Source organism: Centrocercus urophasianus, unplaced genomic scaffold, assembly GCF_019232065.1.
Source record: "Centrocercus urophasianus isolate 14NV4802_14NV808 unplaced genomic scaffold, USGS_Curo_1.0 seq_20, whole genome shotgun sequence".
NCBI lineage: Eukaryota > Metazoa > Chordata > Aves > Galliformes > Phasianidae > Centrocercus > Centrocercus urophasianus.
The window spans coordinates 10767228-10787450 of NW_024884756.1; the positions used below are offsets into that span (position 1 = coordinate 10767228).

The 20223-nt window shown below is 36.8% G+C and overlaps 1 protein-coding gene across 2 annotated transcripts in view; it reads left to right on the forward strand.

The window, feature by feature from the left end:
- Positions 1-707: 707 nt before the first annotated feature.
- Positions 708-20223, forward strand: part of AOX1 (aldehyde oxidase 1) — a 40324-nt gene continuing 20808 nt past the window's right edge. For both annotated transcript variants that reach the window (XM_042822488.1, XM_042822487.1), the window contains exons 1-17: positions 708-817; positions 1844-1901; positions 3629-3725; positions 4919-5027; positions 5525-5651; positions 6718-6779; positions 7481-7561; positions 8205-8285; positions 9696-9840; positions 9995-10087; positions 11779-11930; positions 12195-12288; positions 14569-14678; positions 14975-15159; positions 15694-15856; positions 16718-16810; positions 18664-18833. In XM_042822488.1, the coding sequence (XP_042678422.1) occupies positions 758-817; positions 1844-1901; positions 3629-3725; positions 4919-5027; positions 5525-5651; positions 6718-6779; positions 7481-7561; positions 8205-8285; positions 9696-9840; positions 9995-10087; positions 11779-11930; positions 12195-12288; positions 14569-14678; positions 14975-15159; positions 15694-15856; positions 16718-16810; positions 18664-18833 (1880 nt within the window). In that variant the 5' untranslated portion in view covers positions 708-757. The remainder of the gene's footprint in view (positions 818-1843; positions 1902-3628; positions 3726-4918; positions 5028-5524; positions 5652-6717; positions 6780-7480; positions 7562-8204; positions 8286-9695; positions 9841-9994; positions 10088-11778; positions 11931-12194; positions 12289-14568; positions 14679-14974; positions 15160-15693; positions 15857-16717; positions 16811-18663; positions 18834-20223) is intronic.

A 20223-nucleotide genomic window follows, 5' to 3' on the forward strand; every position in this document is an offset into this window, starting at 1 on the left:
AGAACAAAGTAAAAAAAAAATTATATGGTCAGCTCACATATTAAGAAAAAAAGTGTCTTGTAACTTTCAGGGTCACATAAGCAACATTAATTAAGTAAAGCTACTCAGCTCTTCTGCCATTCATAGATGAATATGTCAACTCCGAGGAATCAGTAAGCTCTCCATCCTTAAAACACCTGAAATGTGTTCTACTTCTCACATCAGTCTGAAATAGCTGAATTTTCCTGAGAGGTTTTGCTCTGTTTTGTTAAACAACAAAGCTTTGTACTTCAACAAAATGTACAACAGGTTCAGTAACTGCAACAGCCATCTCTTATCTGACCATTATATACAATCATCTGTCCTGAACCCAGACTGCTGTGGGTACGTATGCTGCAACTCAGAAGGACCCCAAACAAGTCAGGGAAGAACAATCCGGATGCAGTTGCAGCCTTAGAACCCCTTCTGCATCCTCCACGTACGAGTATTTTTTAACATATAAACAACGCAAAACATTGAAATTAATCAGGATAAAGTATTCCGGAGCTTGCGTTTGAATTGCATTGCTGTAGGAAATTTAAATCACACGTTGTATTAACGCATCGGGCGCCCACCCGGTTCTGCTTGAGTTTGACAGAGCACAGCCCCGCAAGCCGCATCCCACGCTGCCCGGTTCCACCCGCTGCCGCCCGGCCCCGCCCTCCTCGCGCAGAGCCTTTCCGGCTGCTGCTGCCGCTGCCTGCGGTTTGCTGCCCTGAGGGTTCCGCGTTGGGACGCGATGTCTCTGCAAGGGGCGGTAGGGGCTGCGGAGTTGGTTTTTTATGTCAATGGCAGAAAGGTAAGTGTCGCTGGGAGGGAGTCTGAAGGAAGGGTAACTGCTGTTTCAAAAGTAGCCCCGAAAGGCGTGGGCACAGATAGGATCTAGTTTTCTTAGATTTCGTCCTTGGGAACCCGTAATTGAATCCTTCGAAAGTCTTTGGAATGTGAATCAGTCAGCTAGTGTTATTACAGTTAGTTAGTTCTCTTGCATTACAAGTACTGTAAGAAAGGGAGAAGCATCGGAGGAAGACAACTGTTTCTTAAATCATCCTGTTTTAGCTAGTTCTGCTGAGTTTGGGAGGGGGAGTATCAAAATGAAGTGAACTTTCAGTTGGCTGATGAATTAACTAGTTTTTTTGCTTGTACGTATCTGGCTTCTCATCTTCAGTGGTTATTGGAGAAGAAAATTACGTAGGAACGAAAGTTGTTAGCAAGGTTCAAGTGCCAAAATCTGGGCTGTTCTAAAGATAATACTGCAAGAGCAAACCAAAGCTTGTTACTGATTAAACGCAACTGCGAGGAACTAGCTGATTCTAAGCAATAAGAAACCCTAAGGAATAAGACTCTCTGTAACGGAGACAAAAATGCAGGCATTTTTATTGCTCTAGTTGTTAGCCTAGTAAGATAAGTGAAAATTTATATAAACAAAGCTAGAAAAAAATTCCTGTTGGCAGCCTTAGAGGCTTCCTCTGGTGTTCATCCTAGTGGGTTAAAGTGCCAGAGAGACTCTAAAATCTGCAAATGATTAATTTGTTATGCTGTGCTATGTCTGTTGTGGCAAAATCCTGTTGCATTTTTATTTCTAATGTGATTGAAGTTTAGTTCCCTCAGTACGACCTTTCAGTGAGCAGCATTTATTTTTAGTACCACCTGACAGAATACATATCTGTCTATGAAGGAATCTATGGGCTTTGGCAATACAAGTAGTCCTATGAGAGTGAACCAGAGAATGTTTTTGTTCTGGTTTTGTAGGAATGTAGCCCGTGTCCTGAATTTTGAAAAGCTCTACTTTCTTGAAGTATACTTTTTTTTTTTTTTACTGCAGATAATAGAGAAAAATGCCGATCCTGAACAAATGCTGCTGTTTTATCTGCGAAAGAGACGTATCCTTTTCTTGATCATTTTTCCTTCCAGTCACTTAGTTGAAAGCCTTCTTCAAGTAGAATTCTTGTCAGTGATGATTAAAGCGCTGTTTTCCAGGTTAAAGAACCTGTGACTTCCTTAAGGTAAAATAGCTGTGTTAAACAGTATGATGTTCTTAAGTCAAATGCTCTTCAATGAGCTGCTGTGTTTTCAGCCTAGTTTCCTAAACAAACAAGCTATCCTATTAGGCACAATTTACGTGTGTGTATCTATCTGTCTGTTCCTAAAAACCTTTTGGCCAGTATGAATAAAATTTAACAACATAGTAGTCTCCAAGTTTTGTAAAAAGTCTCTCTCCCTAGAAAGAAGAAATACCTTGTGATGATGGCCTAAATCTGTTCCAATTTTGTAATAATGTTTTTTTCTTCTAAGTGTTCCAAACAGATTTCTAAACTCAAAACAAACAAAAAAAACAAACAGGTTTTAATAGTAAGTAAATATGAACAAGCATGTTTTTAAAACAGGAAAAAAAACCAATATAATAATTAACAGAACAGATTTTGAAAGAACTAGAACTCACATTTGCCAGTTTTCTTTTTGCAGACAATTTTGTCTTCTGTCTTGGTTTCAGTCCACAGTTCAGTGGCTTTCTGTGTTACAAATTCTGCAGTACTTTCTCTGATCTTTCCCTCTCTTTCTGTTCACCTCTTCAGAGGTTTGACTGTGTGTCTGCTCTCAGCTGTTAGCTTCCTAGGCTGTCTCATCGAACACATCCCTAAAGAAAAAAATGATAGATACCATACGCTAGAGAATTCACACGACAGAGAGTTTTTATAAATGTCTCAAAAGAAAAACTTGAATTGGAACATTTCATAACTGCTCAGTTGTGGGGAAGAGCCTGAAGAAGACTAAGTTTCTGTAGTTCTGGTACTTCAGAAATTATTCTTCAGTAATCTGAGCAAGTTCAGACTCTGTTGAACTAAAAAACATAGCTCCATATCAACTTTACCACAAGAGTTGTACTTCATTGGTTAAAGCACATTGGTGAGTGTCCCATATACAATATTGCGCTGACTTTATCTGGCTCTTCGAAGACTCATCTGACCTTGTTATATCTTTGTACTCTGTCTTTAAAATGGGGGTAAGATTAATTTGTTTTCAGGACCTAGTTGATGGTTTTACTTTACAGTTCAGATATCAACTTAGAGTATTCCTGCATTTTGTTGCTTATGTCTGTATGATAGTGTGCCATTCCCTGAGATGTGCCTGCACAATTGTATCTAAAACCACTCAGCCAGATTGAGGTACTGATTTTTTTCACAACAAATTTCCATGCATGAGATAAAATGGGTAGGAGGACAGCTAATTTTGACTATAAATGGGCCTTGCTTTTCCAGTGGCACTTCTGGGGAAAAATTGAAGCATTAGTTTCAGTCTCCTGAGGTAAAATTATTGTGAAACTTATTTAATTCTTGTTTCTGTCCCAGCTTGCTCTTCGCCAAAAAGAATCGAGTTTCCTGCTTCCTTGAAAACTGGATTTTGATTGCATCATTCCTTAGCTTCAGTCTTTTTTTTTTTTTTTTTGGCTAAAAATTATATTCCAGTAAAGAAAGCAACACAATATTTGTGCTATTGAACGTAACCAATTATGTATTTCATCAAAATTCATGAAAAAAGATGGTCCTCAGTCTTTATAACAGAATAAAAGCGGAAATAAAACTTTTTTTCCCTAATAGTGGAATTTCAGTCCGTCTTACAGGAACTAAGTATGGCTGTGGAGGAGGTGGCTGTGGTGCCTGCACAGTGATGATATCAACTTACGAGCCAGCTGCAAAGAAGATACGGTATCCTTAACAAAAAGTCTGGAAAGCTCTATGCTGTGTTTTATGACTGTGGATACAGTTTCCAGGCATGAACATATGGAACTGTAAAAATGCAGTTGTAAAACCTGCACTAATTAGTAAAGTACTCCAAAGGAAGAGTTAATTTAATCTGAAGAAGGTTACTGTAAAAAATTCTATTAATTCAACTGTGCCATTTGTTTGCTGATGTGTTACGCTGAAATGCTTTGTTTGCTCATATATGCTGATAGCTGCAGTGAGGAGTTCTCTCTTTAGGAGAATTAATTTAACATCTTTTGTATTTACACTGGAACATTGCTTCTCTCAGCAGTTTTGTCTCACTGTGTGAGGATAGGGTAGCCAAAAGTAGGAGGTGGATCAACCCAGCCTTCTAACACTGCTTTCTCTCCTTTCCAAAAAAGGACTTTGAGCCTTGCAATGCTAATAGATTATGTCTGCTAGTTTTGTCATTAAACTGAATGTGGGAATAAGTTACTATTAAATTGGGAAAAGTTCAGTGAAATTGTTAAATGGTAATGTCATTGCGAATTGAATGTTTTTTAGAGGGGGGGGGGAGATCAAAATGTGCTAGTTGTTCCTTTAGACAATTGCATTCCATCGGAGTACAATAGAAATTAAATGTTTAATGTTATTATAAGAGTTGACATTAGAAGAACCAGAATGACTCAACCAAAAGTAAACTTTTAAACTCTTGTGAAACAAAACATTTTATTGTTAACGATGAGAAGCTTTCCAGAATTTTCTTTTTGATACATTGTTCCTACTTAGAATGATATATATATATATATTTTTTTTCGTCTTAAATTAGAATTCCTTTGGATCAGAAATTTGAATTTCAGTTTATCAGCAGGGGACTTGCTTCCTACAGAGAACTACACCAACTTTCCCCACTTTCCTCTTCCAAAACACACTTGAAAGGTGCTTATGGGTAGGATTGATGAGAGGACAATTAGAAAAAGACTGAAGTATTAAGGAAGAAAAAAATTCTCCACAGCTATCAATATTATGCCCTTGTTTATTCAGCTTGGGGACAAGAGATGCAGCTAGTAAGGAAACTCTTCTATAATGCCTTAGTCTCCTCTCTTTCCAAATGATGGCAATGATTGCCTAGTAAGTATAAAATCTTGATTTACTGCAAAATAATATTCGCCTTTATTCACCTTAATGTTCCAAAGACACTACTCAGCAAATGCATGCTTGCTTCCCATTTGCTCCTTGCATGGTATGGCAGTCACCACAGTGGAAGGTGTTGGAAGTACAAGAACCAGAATTCATCCAGTTCAGGTGAGAATACAGTATCACTATGTAAGAAGAGCACTGATTTCTTTCTTTGTATAGGCTGTCTGTACTGACAGTGTTTTTTGGGCATGGGAGTTTCGTGTTTCGATTATTCTTCCTACTAAATGATAACAGAAGGCAACACAAATTTCTAATTGTTGGTTGTTTCATCAAGAGTGATGATGTGTGGCTGGTGATAGCCCTTGTTGTAATACTGACATCCTGATCAAATAGTACTTAAGATCTGTGCCACTTGGGCTAATGGCGCATCTTGGACAATGCCGTTTCTTTGATGTAAAAGAGACGGAAGACTACTGAAGGTTAGTTAATTTCCTTGGTAATATGTGCTGGGGCATCATACCCCAAATAATTATTTGACAATGTTTAAATCGTTTTCCTTAGTAGTTCACAATTAGTTTCAAGACAGGCTTTCTTGTTTATGAAAATTTGATAGAAAGGCAAAGTACACTGAAAACAGTGCTGTTCGTGGTGTTTCATTTTAGGAAAGGCTTGCTAAGTGCCATGGCTCCCAGTGTGGTTTCTGTACCCCTGGAATGGTGATGTCCATATACACTTTGTTAAGAAACCACCCAGAACCAACTTATGAGCAGATGACTGCAGCTCTGGCTGGTAAGTATTGTCACTTTTAATTTGTAGTTATTTCATCAAACCATTTTCTTCTGATGCTTTATGCATGTGAGTGTAAGTCTGTGCAAGCACACGTGCATGTATGTGCTCTAAATTGTGTTTCCCAACAGAATTACTGTTATTCCCTGTCGTTCTTTTCTCTTGAAAAATTAAGAAACCGTGGATTGTTTCAGGGACAGGTGCTAAAAATGTCCTCGTTTGCATCTTTTGAAGTGCTTTAAATCCAATTTGCAAAATATAACAGCAGGTTGGATGTGTAGCTGTACCTGGAAGTTTCTGAGATCCTGTTACATCTGGAGTTGAGAGTATCATAAGCCTTATGGGAGGAAGGCCCCTTTGTGGTAGGAATTAATCAGTCAAATGAGGTCAAGGCACGTGCAGGCCATCTAAATTGCGAATTGAAACATTATTTGCAGGTGAAATATCCTCTGTTATCCATTATGCCATAAAGTCATAATGGAGACAAAGGCATTTCCTGTTACAATGAGATGAACTAGGTGGAGGCATAATGCTCGGCTCCTCCACTATTAAGAACAGATTGAAGGGATGGAAAAACGTTTGGAGTGGGTGAGGAACCTTTTACATTCTCTTATCTCCTGAATACTAAGCTGTAGTCAGCATTCCCTCTAGTGAATCATAGAATCATAGAATGGTCTGGGTTGAAAAGGACCGCAGTGATCATTGAGTTTCAACCCCCACTGCTATGTGCAGAGTCGCCAACCGGCAGCCCAGGCTGCCCAGAGCCACATCCAGCCTGGCCTTGAATGCCTCCAGGGATGGGGTATCCACAACCTCCTTGGGCAACCTGTTCCTGTGCGTCGCCACCATCTTTTTGAAGAACTTCCTCCTAATATCTAGCTCTACTTTAAAACAAAAGCCGTTTTTTCTCTCGAGCTGCGAGTTCTTAAGTCTAGTGATGTTGTGATGTTTTTACGTCTTTCAGAAGGCTAACACTTTCCCTTGAGCTTCAAAAACACAAATCTCATGTTCTGAAGTATAGTGTACTTCAGAAACATTAAGATGTTTCTTAATGATTTCCTTTATCCAGGGAACTTGTGCCGCTGTACTGGATACAGGCCCATCCTAGATGCCTGTAAAACCTTTTGTAAGGTAAGAACTAGTGATTATAGGAGTACTTTCATCACTATGTTGTGATTATTAGTACTCTCTAGTGTATTAATAGTTTATGCCTGTTGCTATGTTTATAAACTAATGTTTTTCCTGTTGAGGTAGGTGTATGAGGAGCATGAATTATTCTGAAATACAGTATCTATGCATATACGAGTCACGAATATTTTTATTAATATCATATCTATCTTTTCTTAAGTCTGAGTAAGGTATCTAGTGGCCTAACCTGTGTAAAAGTAAAGGGTTTTTTGGGATTACCACAAATGAACTAGCCTGGTTTATGAAGGGTAATCCAAAGTAACTCCCTGATGTGCTTTTTTTCCATTAGTCAATGCCGACAAAAGTAACATGTCAAAGTGAAAGAAGGAGACTGAACTGACTGTGGATAAAGGAAATAATGCAGAATGTGTGCTCTCACAATTCCACCAAATTTGATATACTAGAAATTATTTTCTGCTAAGGACTTTGATATCATATGATTTTAAGATATTATTGGATATTGTTTCTTTAACACACATGTACTTCCAATTAAATGTATTATTAAATGTCATCCAGACATTCTTCATTGAAATGTTAGGAGATACTCTTAAATGACATGTAATATAAAGAGAGAAGGGCTTAAGCAGACTTTAAATCACTGCCATTATGGGAAATATTTTAGTGATGGAATATTCCTACTTTAGGATTCTGTTTGTTGTCAAAGTAAAGCAAATGGGAGCTGTTGCTTGGATCAAGAAGAGGATTTATTTGACAGAAAAGAGAAGGTAATATTTTAAGTATTGTAACTGTCCTGGTTGGATATAGAACTTAGAGAAAGTATTTTGCATTACTTCTTGTTGTTGAAGTATTCAAGATATATGCATACTCTGTCATTTTGATCTACCTTATTCCTTCCATAATATTACATTTGTAATATGTGAAATAAGATATTTTATTATTCCTCACAATTAATTTAAAAATTCTTATGAACATTGAGTTATTTGTGTACTTTTATGTAGAGGAGATGATGTAGCAGATATTCTCAGCTTTACTTATATTGTAATCATTGCATTGTATGAGAAAGTTAAAAGAAGTAAATACTTGTGGATTGTGATAAAGACAGTTTAATAGGATAAAAAAAGGGATAGTAATAGTAATGATGATAAAAGAATACGCAGAACAAGTGATACACAACACAGTTGTTCACCCTATGCTGACTGATGCCCAACCACACCACATAGCAAACAGTGTCCAGCCTCTGCCACCACAACCATCTCCCCTCATTTGGGCAATTTAGCATTAAATCCAAAAGGTTATAGAGTTACTGATTTTATACTGACCTCAGTGGAACACTTTCAGTTTCTTTCTGGTTTTGTGTGAAACTAAGAAGGAGAAAAAATCTCGGTCTTGTTTTCTTTCTCTTTCAAGGAATCTGCCAGACTGTTTTCACCAGATGAATTCCAGCCCTTAGATCCCACCCAAGAGTTTATATTTCCTCCAGAACTAATGGTAATTTTTGTGCCTTATAGTCTGCTCTTAAGCTCTGCCTTTTCCTTTATGGTAGTCCATAGTTCAAGACTCATTTTGAATTCCTATTTAGCAATGATTTATCAGAAGAAATGTCATATAATCTTAGATATAATTCTGGATTGATATGATGGTGTTCCAGTTATCTCCTTGATTAATTACATTTTTAAAATATCACATTGGAAAACTGAAGATGCAGAATTAATCATTAGAAGAGAATACTAAGAAGTAAAAAAAAAAAAAAAAGCAGGCGTTCAGAGCAGCACGTGAATATACAGATGTTCCCAGCAATCTGAATGACAAACACTTTTTAATAATGCCTTTTCCCTATTTTGTCATTTAATAGTTCGTTCTATTTTTTTCTGTCAAAGTGTCAGCCTCAGATGGCCACTTAGACAGGTGAGTGTTTAGCACCAGTTTGTGGCAAAGTCACAGGCATCTAAAACAAGGGCACTGGAATGGAAAATGCTAATAATCCTTCATTACTGCCAGCAGTATTTGCCCTAGAAACTACAAAAGCTCATTGTTTTGCATTATTGTTAGATTCAAAGCCAAATTATATATGATTAGTTGTCTCCTTACAGAAAGAAGTTGTCAACAGGGAGGTAAACATTTCTGACTATATATTGGTACCAACACTAATTCACAAGCTATATCCAAGTGATCAGTGCCAGTCCAGGCATCCATATGGATGTATAAAGGGATGCAGCTGCTGGTATCACTGGTAATCTCCAAACAAACTAAGCGTGCAAATAACTTTTCTATTAATTTCACCAATTGCAGACCCTATTTGTGCATTTTTTTATTTGGGGGCTATTTCTTGTACTTACTATTAATCCAGTCAGTTTGCACATTGGAATGAATTAAAGGTTGTTCACTTGTGAATTCTAAAAATTTACCACTGTGCAAAGAATCAAATTGGCAGTTCAATTTCTATGCAGTTTTGAAGGATTGAGTAGAACTGCCCTATTTTAAGATCTTTTTACTTCTGATCTCATCAGTGTCTGTTAGACCTTGCCAACTGTATGTATCATACATTCATAGAATGATTTGAGTTGGAAGGAACCTTTAAGATCATCTGGTTCCAACCCCCTGGACACCTTCCACTAGACAAGGTTGCTCACAGCCCCATCCAGCCTGGCCTTGAATGCTTCTGCAGAGGGGACATTCACAACCTCTCTGAGCAACCCGTTCCAGCATCTTCCCACCCTCACAGTAAAGAATTTCTTCCTAATGTGTAGTCTAAATCTACCCTCTTCCAGATTGAAACCATTTCCACTCATCCTGTTGCTACCTGCCCTTGTAAAAGTTATCTCCTCAGCTTTCCAGTAGGCCCTTCAGGTACTTGAAGGCAATGTTTAAGTGTGTAAATCTGCTGTGTTTCCACATCAGAGAATGGCTGAAAATCAACCGAAAAGGACTCTGGTTTTTCATGGGGAACGAATGATGTGGATTTCTCCTGTAACCTTAGATGAATTACAGGATCTGAAAGCTGCCCACCCCAAAGCACCTCTTGTTGTTGGAAACACTGGTGTGGGTATGTACAGTCAGAGTGTCTTCTATTACCATATTTTCAGTGTGCATCCATGGAGTGGGGCTAAGCTTACAGTTTATTTTGCATTTTCATCCCTATTTTGGAATTGTGGTTATGGAATGTGTTTTTTTGTCTAAAGTGTATTTCTGTTTGGTAGGACCTGATATGAAATTTAGAGGCGTGTTCCATCCAATTGTCATTGCTCCTGCCAGGATCCCAGATCTGAATGTGGTGAAATGCATGAGCGATGGTCAGTAAACTTTTCTTTGTTGAGACTTGAGAGATTCCTCTGCAGCAAGACATATTACTGTTTTCCATGGCTCTGAAGGTGTTAAGTTGCTGTACAACAATCCTGGCTTTTCATCTGTGCCAAAGCATGCTTGGTTATTTCCTGTATCAAGGTGGCTGTGGCCACTGTGCGTGATACAGACTTCTGTCTTCATAACACAGTGGAGAACTGATCAGAAATATTTTATGTACTAGTACAGGGCCATTATCCTGGTAATACCAGTTCTGGTGCTAATTCATGTAATATATGAGTTTTGATCTCTGTACCACAATATGTTGTAGAATCACGGAGAGTTTAAGCAAAATTATGCAACTATGCATAATGGTTTTTTTTTTTTCCTATGTTAGAAAAAAATATTTCTTATGTGATTCAACATGAATGATAATATGCATTAACTAATCCTGATGCCAAACATAAGAGCATTACATATTGCTAATTGATACTTTTGTACCTCAGTGTATGTATTTAAGATCAGTACAGAGATTTTTTTAAAATTGAAGTAAACCTAGGTTTTAGTTCAAAATAAGCTCTATTGAAATTTGAAATAGTAACTAGAAATGGATTTAAAAGTATGGTAATAACATAATGAAGTTTAAATTATGTTGTGCATGTTCTAAGGAAAATTAGGTTCCATATCTAATGTCAGTCACTTCCTAAATGCCTAAAACAGCTTTCTTTGAAGTGGTAACTTATATTTGATATTTCTAGCATTGCATCTCGAGTGAATATCTTTTTCAGTTCATTTTAGTCAGCTGGTTCAAGTTGATGACTGACTTGTTCTTAGATGAGAAGTGGCTGGGAATTGGGAAAAGAGAATGTGGAGAGAATGTTTGCTGTATCTTTTATTCTGAAAAAAAAAATTCTAGTTATGAGAGAGTGAGACATACTGGTTCTAACATGATAGAGATGCAATTTAGTTTGACAAGGAATGTTATTTTCTCTCTTTAATTAGATTTCAATGCAAAGGATGTTTGGATCAATTTCATTTTGTTTTAAATACTCAATATGTTACTCAATTAATTAAGAGTCATTTTGAAATGATATGTCCTGTGATTTATATTTTTGACTGAATTCTAGTGCCCATTCAGAATGTTTTCACTTTTCATAACTAAACCCTATTAAGAATTTTGAATTGAAAAGCACTTTCTGCCATTTTATAGTATTGAAAAAAATTAAAAAGTATAATCTTGATATAATAATTTATCACTACTGAAGTGAATGTTTTTAGCTATAGGTTATCTTTCTAGTGGGAAAAAGAATAATACCATATACAGTGTTAGAATTACTTATTTTGTTGCAAATGCTACCTTAGGATAGTAACTATGTAAGTGCTTGAGAAGAGAAAAAGCCTGTTGAAATTCACCTTTGGGTGAAACCTCACTTAAGCGCTTACTTAGTCAAAGGTGGTGCAAGGAAAGCAGGTAGGAGAGAATAATATTCTTTTTTAGTGTATGTGTTGAATCGTTAGCTCAGTTTCATCATTTCATGAAACTCTATCCTCAGTCTCCTAAACTGGTCCCTCTAACATGTGAAAGCTCTTTGCGTTAAATATAATGTACTGCGTGTGAGCAGTCCTGGCTGTAGTTTGAATGTAGTTTAAAACACTGGCAGTAAAGCCATTACATTAGGCTTTCATAATATTTTGCTTACAGGATTAACTATAGGAGCTGCCTGCAGCCTGTCTCTAATGAAAGACGTCTTGAGAAATGCAGTTTTGGAGTTACCTGAAGAGAAGACAAAGGTTTTCTATGCGGTCTTGCAGCAGTTAAGAACACTGGGTGGAGAACAGATAAGAAATGTTGCTGTATGTTGTACATTATTTTCAGTAACAGTTGCATGTGTGGAACAGAAACTATGCAAAATTGCTTGAAAAACTTGCATTTTAAATTTTTAAAATTTTTATATTTAAATTAAAAAAAAAAAAATTTAGCTGTTATTTTTCTCTCAGTACATCTTTTAGAGTTTTTATTGCACTTAAACTTCCAAGTGATCTTTTGGTATATTGTTACAATGAAAATATGAAGGTGATAAAGAGAAATAACATTCTTTTTTTTTTTTTTTTCTCAAGTCATTAGGTGGAAACATTATAAGTCGAAAATCAACCTCAGACTTGAACCCTATTCTGGCAGCTGGCAATTGTATGCTTCATCTGGCTTCGCAAGGTAAGAGATATTTTTCTTTTTCTGTACTAGTGTATCTATACATATCTAAGGTGTGAGGGGCAGAGTGGCGAGGCCAGACTCTTCAGCAGTGTGTGGAGACAGGACAAGGGCAAACAGCCAGAAACTGGAGCATAGGAAGTTCCGCACAAACATGTGCAGGAACTTCTATAGGTGAGGGTGACGGAGCACTGGAACAGGCTGCCCAGGGAGGTTTGGAGTCTCCTTCTCTGGAGATGTTCAGGACCCACCTGTTCAAGACACCTACTTGTGTGACCTGGTGTAGGGAACCTTCTTTGGCAGGGGGGGTTGGACTCGCTGATCTCGGATGATCTCTGGAGGTCCATTCCAACCCTCACGATTCCGTGATTCTGTGTTAGTGCCAGAAGTGCAGGATGACACTGTACAAGGTGCGAGGTTGGGTAGTAAATGGATGTTGAGTGTTTGTTAAGGAACTGTTTTCATATCTGTTAGAGAAGCAATTTACAAACTAAGAACATCACAGATTTTCATGTGAAGGTAAGCATTTGAACCAACTGGATCTTATGTCCTTTCGTGGACAGTGAATTGCCAGAAGCATTCCTTAAACCTTATTATTTGAGTAGCCCACTATACTGATAGTTTTCCCTGTGGCGGGTACTTTGTGCTATCTTTAAAATTATCCCATGGCCCTGAGAGGAAGTCCAGCTTTTTGTTCCTTACATGAACTTTCAATACAGGAGTTTCTAGTCCAGCACTTTCTTTCATTTTCATCATTCTTCTTCCATCACTGCGTACTTTCCTCTGTTAGCTCGTGTCCCTGTGTACTCCTTACCATTAAAAGAGTGATGAAATTACTGGTAAGCATCAGGTGTCTTGTGGCTTGAAACTGTATGCTCTCCTTCTTTCCAGATGTCTTATGTCCTTTTTTTTTTTTTTTTTTTTGATTCTGTGATTCTAATGCCTGTTTTTGCCCTTGATCTAGACTGAGCATATACTGCCATTTCAGACCACATAATATTTAATTCAGTAGCGTGAAATAGATATTCTTTATGGTTTTGCTTCTGTGCCAGGGTTTCTTGGAACAGATGCAAAAAAAAAAAAAAAATGCCATATGATTTCCATGACTTCTTTCTGCATAGTTTACCATTGGAAATCAGAATACCTGTCGGAAGGTCTTCTGACAAGTGAAAGCACAAATATTTGCATCCCCTCATTGAAAAGCTCCAGTGATATGCCTGTTTGAGTGATGAATAGAATCACTGACAGGTATCTCTTTCTGTTAGCCTAGTAGAATTTTACTGCTAAGTTTTCAGGTATTTTCACAGGTTTTTAACATATTTCTTCACCAAGTAGTAGTCAGCGAAACCTAGGAAAAGTGGATTGCTCAGGAAAAAGAGGTTGCAGAAACAGTCTTCATTATTTTTTACCTTAGTAAACTAACAGCGTAAAAAAGTAAAAGTAACAGTGTAAAAGTAACAGTGTAGCAGAAAATGCATCTTCCCACATTCTGGCAGGCTCTAAGTGGAATTGGACAATATATCTACACAGATTTTATTCCATATGAAATTGCATAGGCAAAACCCTAAAAACACCAGTGCTGCTATATTGACAGTATTGCTTTTCAGATTCAAAACTCAAAAAAATCACCTTTCTGTACTAAAACTTACTGTTACAGTGGTTGTGTTTTAGGAATGCAGTTTGAATGCTAAATGATATTCTGGGGTGAATGTGTTGTCATTACATGTAGCATGGAAAAACATGAGGAAAGTAGTTTTCCTGCAGTGCAACCAGTGTTGCAGTATCAGGCTCATTGAATATACGAGGGGATACATGAAGCTCTTACAAATGACACCAAAGATTATCTGGTTCTAGAAAGTCTTGAGATGACTCAAACAGATAATAAAATTAAGTCAGTTTATATTTTTACAGCAGTTCTCCCTCATTCAGTAGTCTTACTCGTTCCCTTTACTTTAGCAGAAAAGGCACTGATGACAGTAGCTATAGAGATTTGGTGCAACACACTGACAGAAGCAGGAGAAGAAAAGCCGTAGCATCAGTAGAGAAGATTACAGAACAGGGGTCGTTCTCCATTTTTTAGAACTCTGGTATCATGATACTATGGAATATTGAACACTCGTACATTTATAGAGTATAGCACTGGTAGATGTTATGTAAACTCTAAAGTTTGTATTTACTTTTGAAATTTGCATGTTTTTCTTGCCAACTAAAACTGTTTAATGTGTGTTATTAGCACAGTTGTACAAAAGCTTCTGGGTTTTGTTTTGGTTTGGTTTTTTTTAGGAGGAAAGAGATGGATTCCTTTGAGTGATATTTTTGCAAATGGAGTTGGTAACAATGCTATAATGCCGGAAGAGGTTTTAGTCTCTGTCCGTATTCCCCATTCTAGGAAGGTGAGTCACTGGTGTGTTTAGATTTGCTTCATGAAGATTTAGAGTCTTATATAAACAGCAGGAGTGGGGCATAATGCCTATGTTTCGGGTAATATTATTACTGCTTAGTTTCTGGATTCCTTACATTTCATATTTTTTACTGAAAGTTCAACATAAGGAAGCATGCACTGAATGCTCAGGGGGTTGAATTTGTGCTGTCTGGTTTTATTCGCTTGCTTCTTGTGGTGCCAAAGTATGTTTTGCTTTCTGATGCTTACATATCTGCCACTTATTCACTTCTGTCTGATCTTGTTCAGGGAGAGTATATCTCTGCATTTAGACAAGCACCTAGAAGAGAAAATGCTCTCCCAATAATTAGTGCTGGAATGAGAGTCCTTTTTGAAGAAGGTACAGACAAAATAAAGGATTTGAGCATTTTCTATGGAGGTGTTGCTTCAACAACAATCTGTGCAAAGCAAACTTGTCAGACTCTTGTTGGAAGGTAAAATTATTCAGTGTTTTCTGTGTCTCAGAATAAAGGCATTTTGATAGCTTTTTTTTGACGCTTTGTGTGCTTAAATTTATTCTAATATATTTATACTCTGATATCTAGCATTGTGTAATTAACTGTGCAGGATTATCTGTTTGAGATACTTCAAAGAAGGCCTTATCGGAAAATATGGAACAATAATTGAAAACATTAATCAGATCACTTAAAAGCATCTCCAGTTTGCAACAGTGTTGTCATTTTCTTTTCTCTACATATGGGACAGTATCTCCAGAGTGATGATAGTCTATAAGTTTTAAATCAGTTTTCTTGTGAAATAGGGCTCCATTTCACTGACTTAAGATACCTCACTTCTGTGAGTGACATTAACCAACACTGTTTTAAAAAATGCAGGCTGTCGTTACAGTGAACATTTTGGTTTCATTGTAAGCAGAATGGTACAAAGGTATTACTGATATACATCCGTATTTGTTTACTTATTTATCTTGAGCCTTCATCTGATTATATCTGTATTATTCCTTCTGACAGATACTGGAATGAAGAGATGTTGGATGAAGCTTCCAGGCTAATCCTCAATGAAATAGTTCTCCCAGACTCAGCCTGGGATGGGAAAGTGGAATATAAAAAAATTTTGATAGTTAGTTTCTTCTACAAATTTTTCCTGGAAGTATTACAGTCCTTGAAGACAATGGTAATTGTCTTCAATTCTCATGTGATTCCTTTTTTTCTAGTTAAATGAAAGGCTTTTTCCTATGTCAAGGTTTGCAGTCTGTAGAGCGTGCTAAATATTTTCTTATAGAGTTAAGATCTACAGAGAAATGTAAGCACTTAAATCTCAAAGAGACTTATGGAGAGGTGCCTGCTTAACTTTTAGATGCCCGAATGTCTTTCCCTTGGATATTGGGCTATAAAACAAAAATAAAAACTTAGGAAGGATATTGCAAAAGTATATCAGTATTAAGATCTTCTTACTCTATCTGTCTGCAGTTCAAAAAAAAAAAAAAAAAACAAAAACAAAAAAAAACAAAACAAAAAAAAAACAACCAAAAGTATAAAGGCTTTGGAAAGCAACTGTATGCGTTAAACCAATGCTTTTTGTATGAGTTGTTGAGTGGGAGAATTTCACTGGCTTAATACATTTTAGCTGTGATTTATTTAGTTTTGCCTATAATCTGTTCTGAGGAAAAACATCCCTTTTGCATTTCTTTTCAGAATTACCTTAAGCTATTTCCCCCCATTTCTGTTGCTTAGATAATTTTCTAAATTTATTCTAACCAGGAGTTATTCTGTACCAGTTTTGATCAGATCTCAAAACAAATCTCTTCTGACTGTCTCTACATTATGTTGCTTACTTGAAACACACGTATAAATATTATTTAGTGGAATCTTAAAGCTCTAAATTCTTTTCATGTTATCATTTTAGAGCCTAAACTGTGGGAATCTGGAAATAATTTTCTGTATAAAGAGCTTGAATTGGGTGATTTCTGTTGTTAGCTTTACTATTTAAAACATGAGCTTTAATAGTAATTTTAGTAATTTACTTCTTTTTCAGGACCCTTGTCGCTATCCTGGCATACCTGCGGAGTATGAGACTGTTCTAGAAAACTTCCAAACCAAAATGCCCCAGAGTATCCAAATATACCAGGCAAGCAATTTCATTCTAAGATTGTTCTGTGCTTTGTGAGACTTGGTTAAAAGTAAAGGTTCAAGCAAGAACTGAGAGCAACAGGCATGGAGTGTTTGGTTTTAAGTGTATCTCATTTATAAAAACCTTGCCTTCTGGATATACTGAATTATAAATGGCTCACCAAAGATAAATGTTCCAAGTAAGCCCTATTGCCAGCCTGCTTAAAGCTGTTACATGGCTGTGTTTAAACTAATCTGAAAAATCTTAGACAAAAATAAAAAACATTGACAAGTCCAAGGATACAGTAATATTCTTGTCTCAAGTTGCACTTTTCCTAGGCTTTAAGAGGGTTCTTAGTTCTTAATGTAGATTTAGGAAACAGTGACGTTTGTGATAGCTATCTGCTCAGAGTGTTAAATGAGAAGTCAGCAGTAGATGGCAGCAAAGAACACATCTTAGATTTTCTGAGCTCTTTGAGTCCTAGTGGCTAGATCTGGCTGGGAAATCCAGCAAGGAAAGGCTTTTGATCTTTTCATGTCATTAAAAGAGTGCAGTTTATAAAAATCAAGTTGTTAGAAACCTGAAGAAAATTCAAATGAAATATTGGGAAACATTTTTGTTTCAATTTTAGATAGTCCTTAGAATAACTTGTTAGCTTTAAGTGCTTCAAATTGAAGTCGTTATCTACAGCTTCTGCAGACTTACCTTAAAAGTAATGGCAGTGCAAAATTAACAAAGGATCCAGGGTTAAGGAAATTAGTTTTCTGTGTTTTTTCTACTATTTATTCCTGAGCTGCCATAGAGAGACTTAACAACAGAAATGGGCAATGTTTATTTTTCTGATCAGCTAGAACTGAGAAACACGGAGGATACAGAAACCCAGTCTGTTTCATCCCTTGAAATTTCTGACTTTTGCAAATTCTTATCTTCTACCTGGAATATTTCATATGGACCTGTTATTTATTTATTTTTAAAGTAGAGAAAGAGAATACGTATCTTTCAAGATAAATATGAGATAAAGTTTAGATGGACTTGCTGAGTAACTTCGGTCAGTCAAGAGAAAAATGTCTTTGGTCTAATAACAGAGAATGTACCAGAAAGCGCAAGAGAGAGAAATAGACAGTGAGAACACTTGTGTGCTGGAGGCTGTAGGAGAATAAAAGACTTTGGGACCTCAGCAAATCACTAGCTCTAAATGCAGAAAGTGAAAAGGTGTGATCACTGACCCAGAAACTAGAAAATTGGTTTGGAAGTGAACATCAATTAGTTGGTTTGGCTATAATTCAACTAGAATTATTTAGTAACACTAAATTAATTTTCAGGAAAACCTAGAAAAATAAGGTTAATAAGACATGACATTCAAACGCTGTTGTAAGGGAATAAAATTGAGAAGGAAATACTTTAACATCTTCTCTCTGATTTGCACTGATTGCAGTCTTTCGTTGAGGAAGATAAATCCTACAAGCCATTGCGAATTGTTGAAACTAGAACACCACAGACTGAGAGAACACAGAACAGAAAAATGTGAGAATAATTCAGAAAATTATCAGAGTCTCATGATACCAATCAGTAAGGGGAAAACTGGCCTTCTGAAAACTAGCTGTTCTTTATATGACTTCGATGTAAGTGATTATGGAAAACATACATTTAGGTGAAACTATACAAGATTCTTGGAAGACTCCCTAGGAGAAGTGATTATTGAAAACCTCAGGAGCAGCAGTCTAGTTCTGCATCTTTTTTCGGTATAGAACCAGAAGATGATATAAAGACAATTAATCTTTATGTGATTTTCTATTTAATGCAATATAGCATTATTTTTTAACTTTCTGCATGTTTTTTTGTTGGTTTTTTTTTTTTTTTTTATGATATAGAATGTAGAGCTGAGTCAGTCTCCCCAGGATCCTGTGGGACGGCCTATTATGCACCAGTCTGGAATTAAGCATGCCACTGGTGAAGCAGTTTACGTTGATGATATTCCTTCTGTCGATGGAGAGCTCTTCCTGGCTGTTGTCACTAGTTCCAGAGCTCATGCTAAGATTATGTAAGTGTTCCAAGAGTATCTGAAGAAAGTTTACTTTGAAGTCTGCTGTTTTTAGAGCAGACTAATGAAGTTGGATTATGTGTATACAGAATAACACATCTGATACCCACAATGGCTCAGGTGTTGGAAGCAATATTATCATAGAATCACTGAATGGTTTGAGTTGGAAGGGAGCTTTAAGATCATCTGCATCCAACCCCTGCTGTAGGCAGGGTCACCTCCCACTAGACCAGGTTGCATTCACAACCTCTCTGGGCAACCTGTTCTAGCATCTCCCCACCCACGCAATAAAGAATTTCCTTCTAGTATTTAGTCTGAATCTACCCTCTTCCAGTTTAAAACCATTTCCCCTTAATCCTGTTGCTACCTGCCCTTATAAAAATTCTCCCCCCATCTTTCCAGTAGGCCCCCTATTGTCACTCTAGTAGAAGGCTCTAATTGGATTTACATATATCACTTCATATTGCTGTGATTGAACTACCTCTGTTTGGTAAGCTAGTGTACTTAATCCTAACCTAGATACCTACACATAGTGCTGAGCTGTGCAATGCAGAGAGGCACCTAAACGTTCATGAACATAGTTTTGAAATCTCAACTCCATTATGAAAGAAGAAAATTGTTCAAAATGTAGGAAATAACATTGTCACATTGCAAAAAGGTAGCAAAGCTCATATGAGGCCTTGTAAGAGAAGAAAGTTTGAAGATTATCTTATTTGGAAAGGAAACTATTTTCACCTATGCTTCAGTAGTGATATATGAACAGTTTTTCCATTATTAAGATACAAAAATACACATACACAAGTTGTATGCCCTGTGTTCAAGCATCAAGACATATGTTTCTGTGCTCTGGTCAAGGTTACTTGTGAAGACAGAGAACTGGAGTTGTTAGCTATAGAGTCTTTGTCATACATCCTGTCTTATTCTCAAGTTGGCAATAGTATGCTGGGTTTGGATATATTCTTTTTGGTACCATCTAGGAGCTGACATCCTTTCTACCCCCTAGATTTGCAGCAGTCGGTAGGATTTATTCATTCTTTTTTGTCTTTTGATTTCAGTATCCAGAAAGATAGATATGCTGGGATCTTGATGACCTGCTTAAATAGATCCTGCAAACATGCTGTTCTTACAGACCTTCTGCAATTCTTTCTGGTCTTTCCACACACATGTTCTCATTCATACCAGTCTTGCCAATTCTGTCATAATTCTTCACCTGAAATCTCAATTTGTAGAAAGTTTATTAGTGTATTTGATATCTATGTATGCTGTAAAGTCTTAATGAGTTGCAATTATGCAGATTTTTATGAAATTGATGAATTTTAGCAGCCTAATGAACAGATGATTTCCCTGTCATGTTTAGAACGTTTTCTAGAATCACAGCGAGTTACTAGAA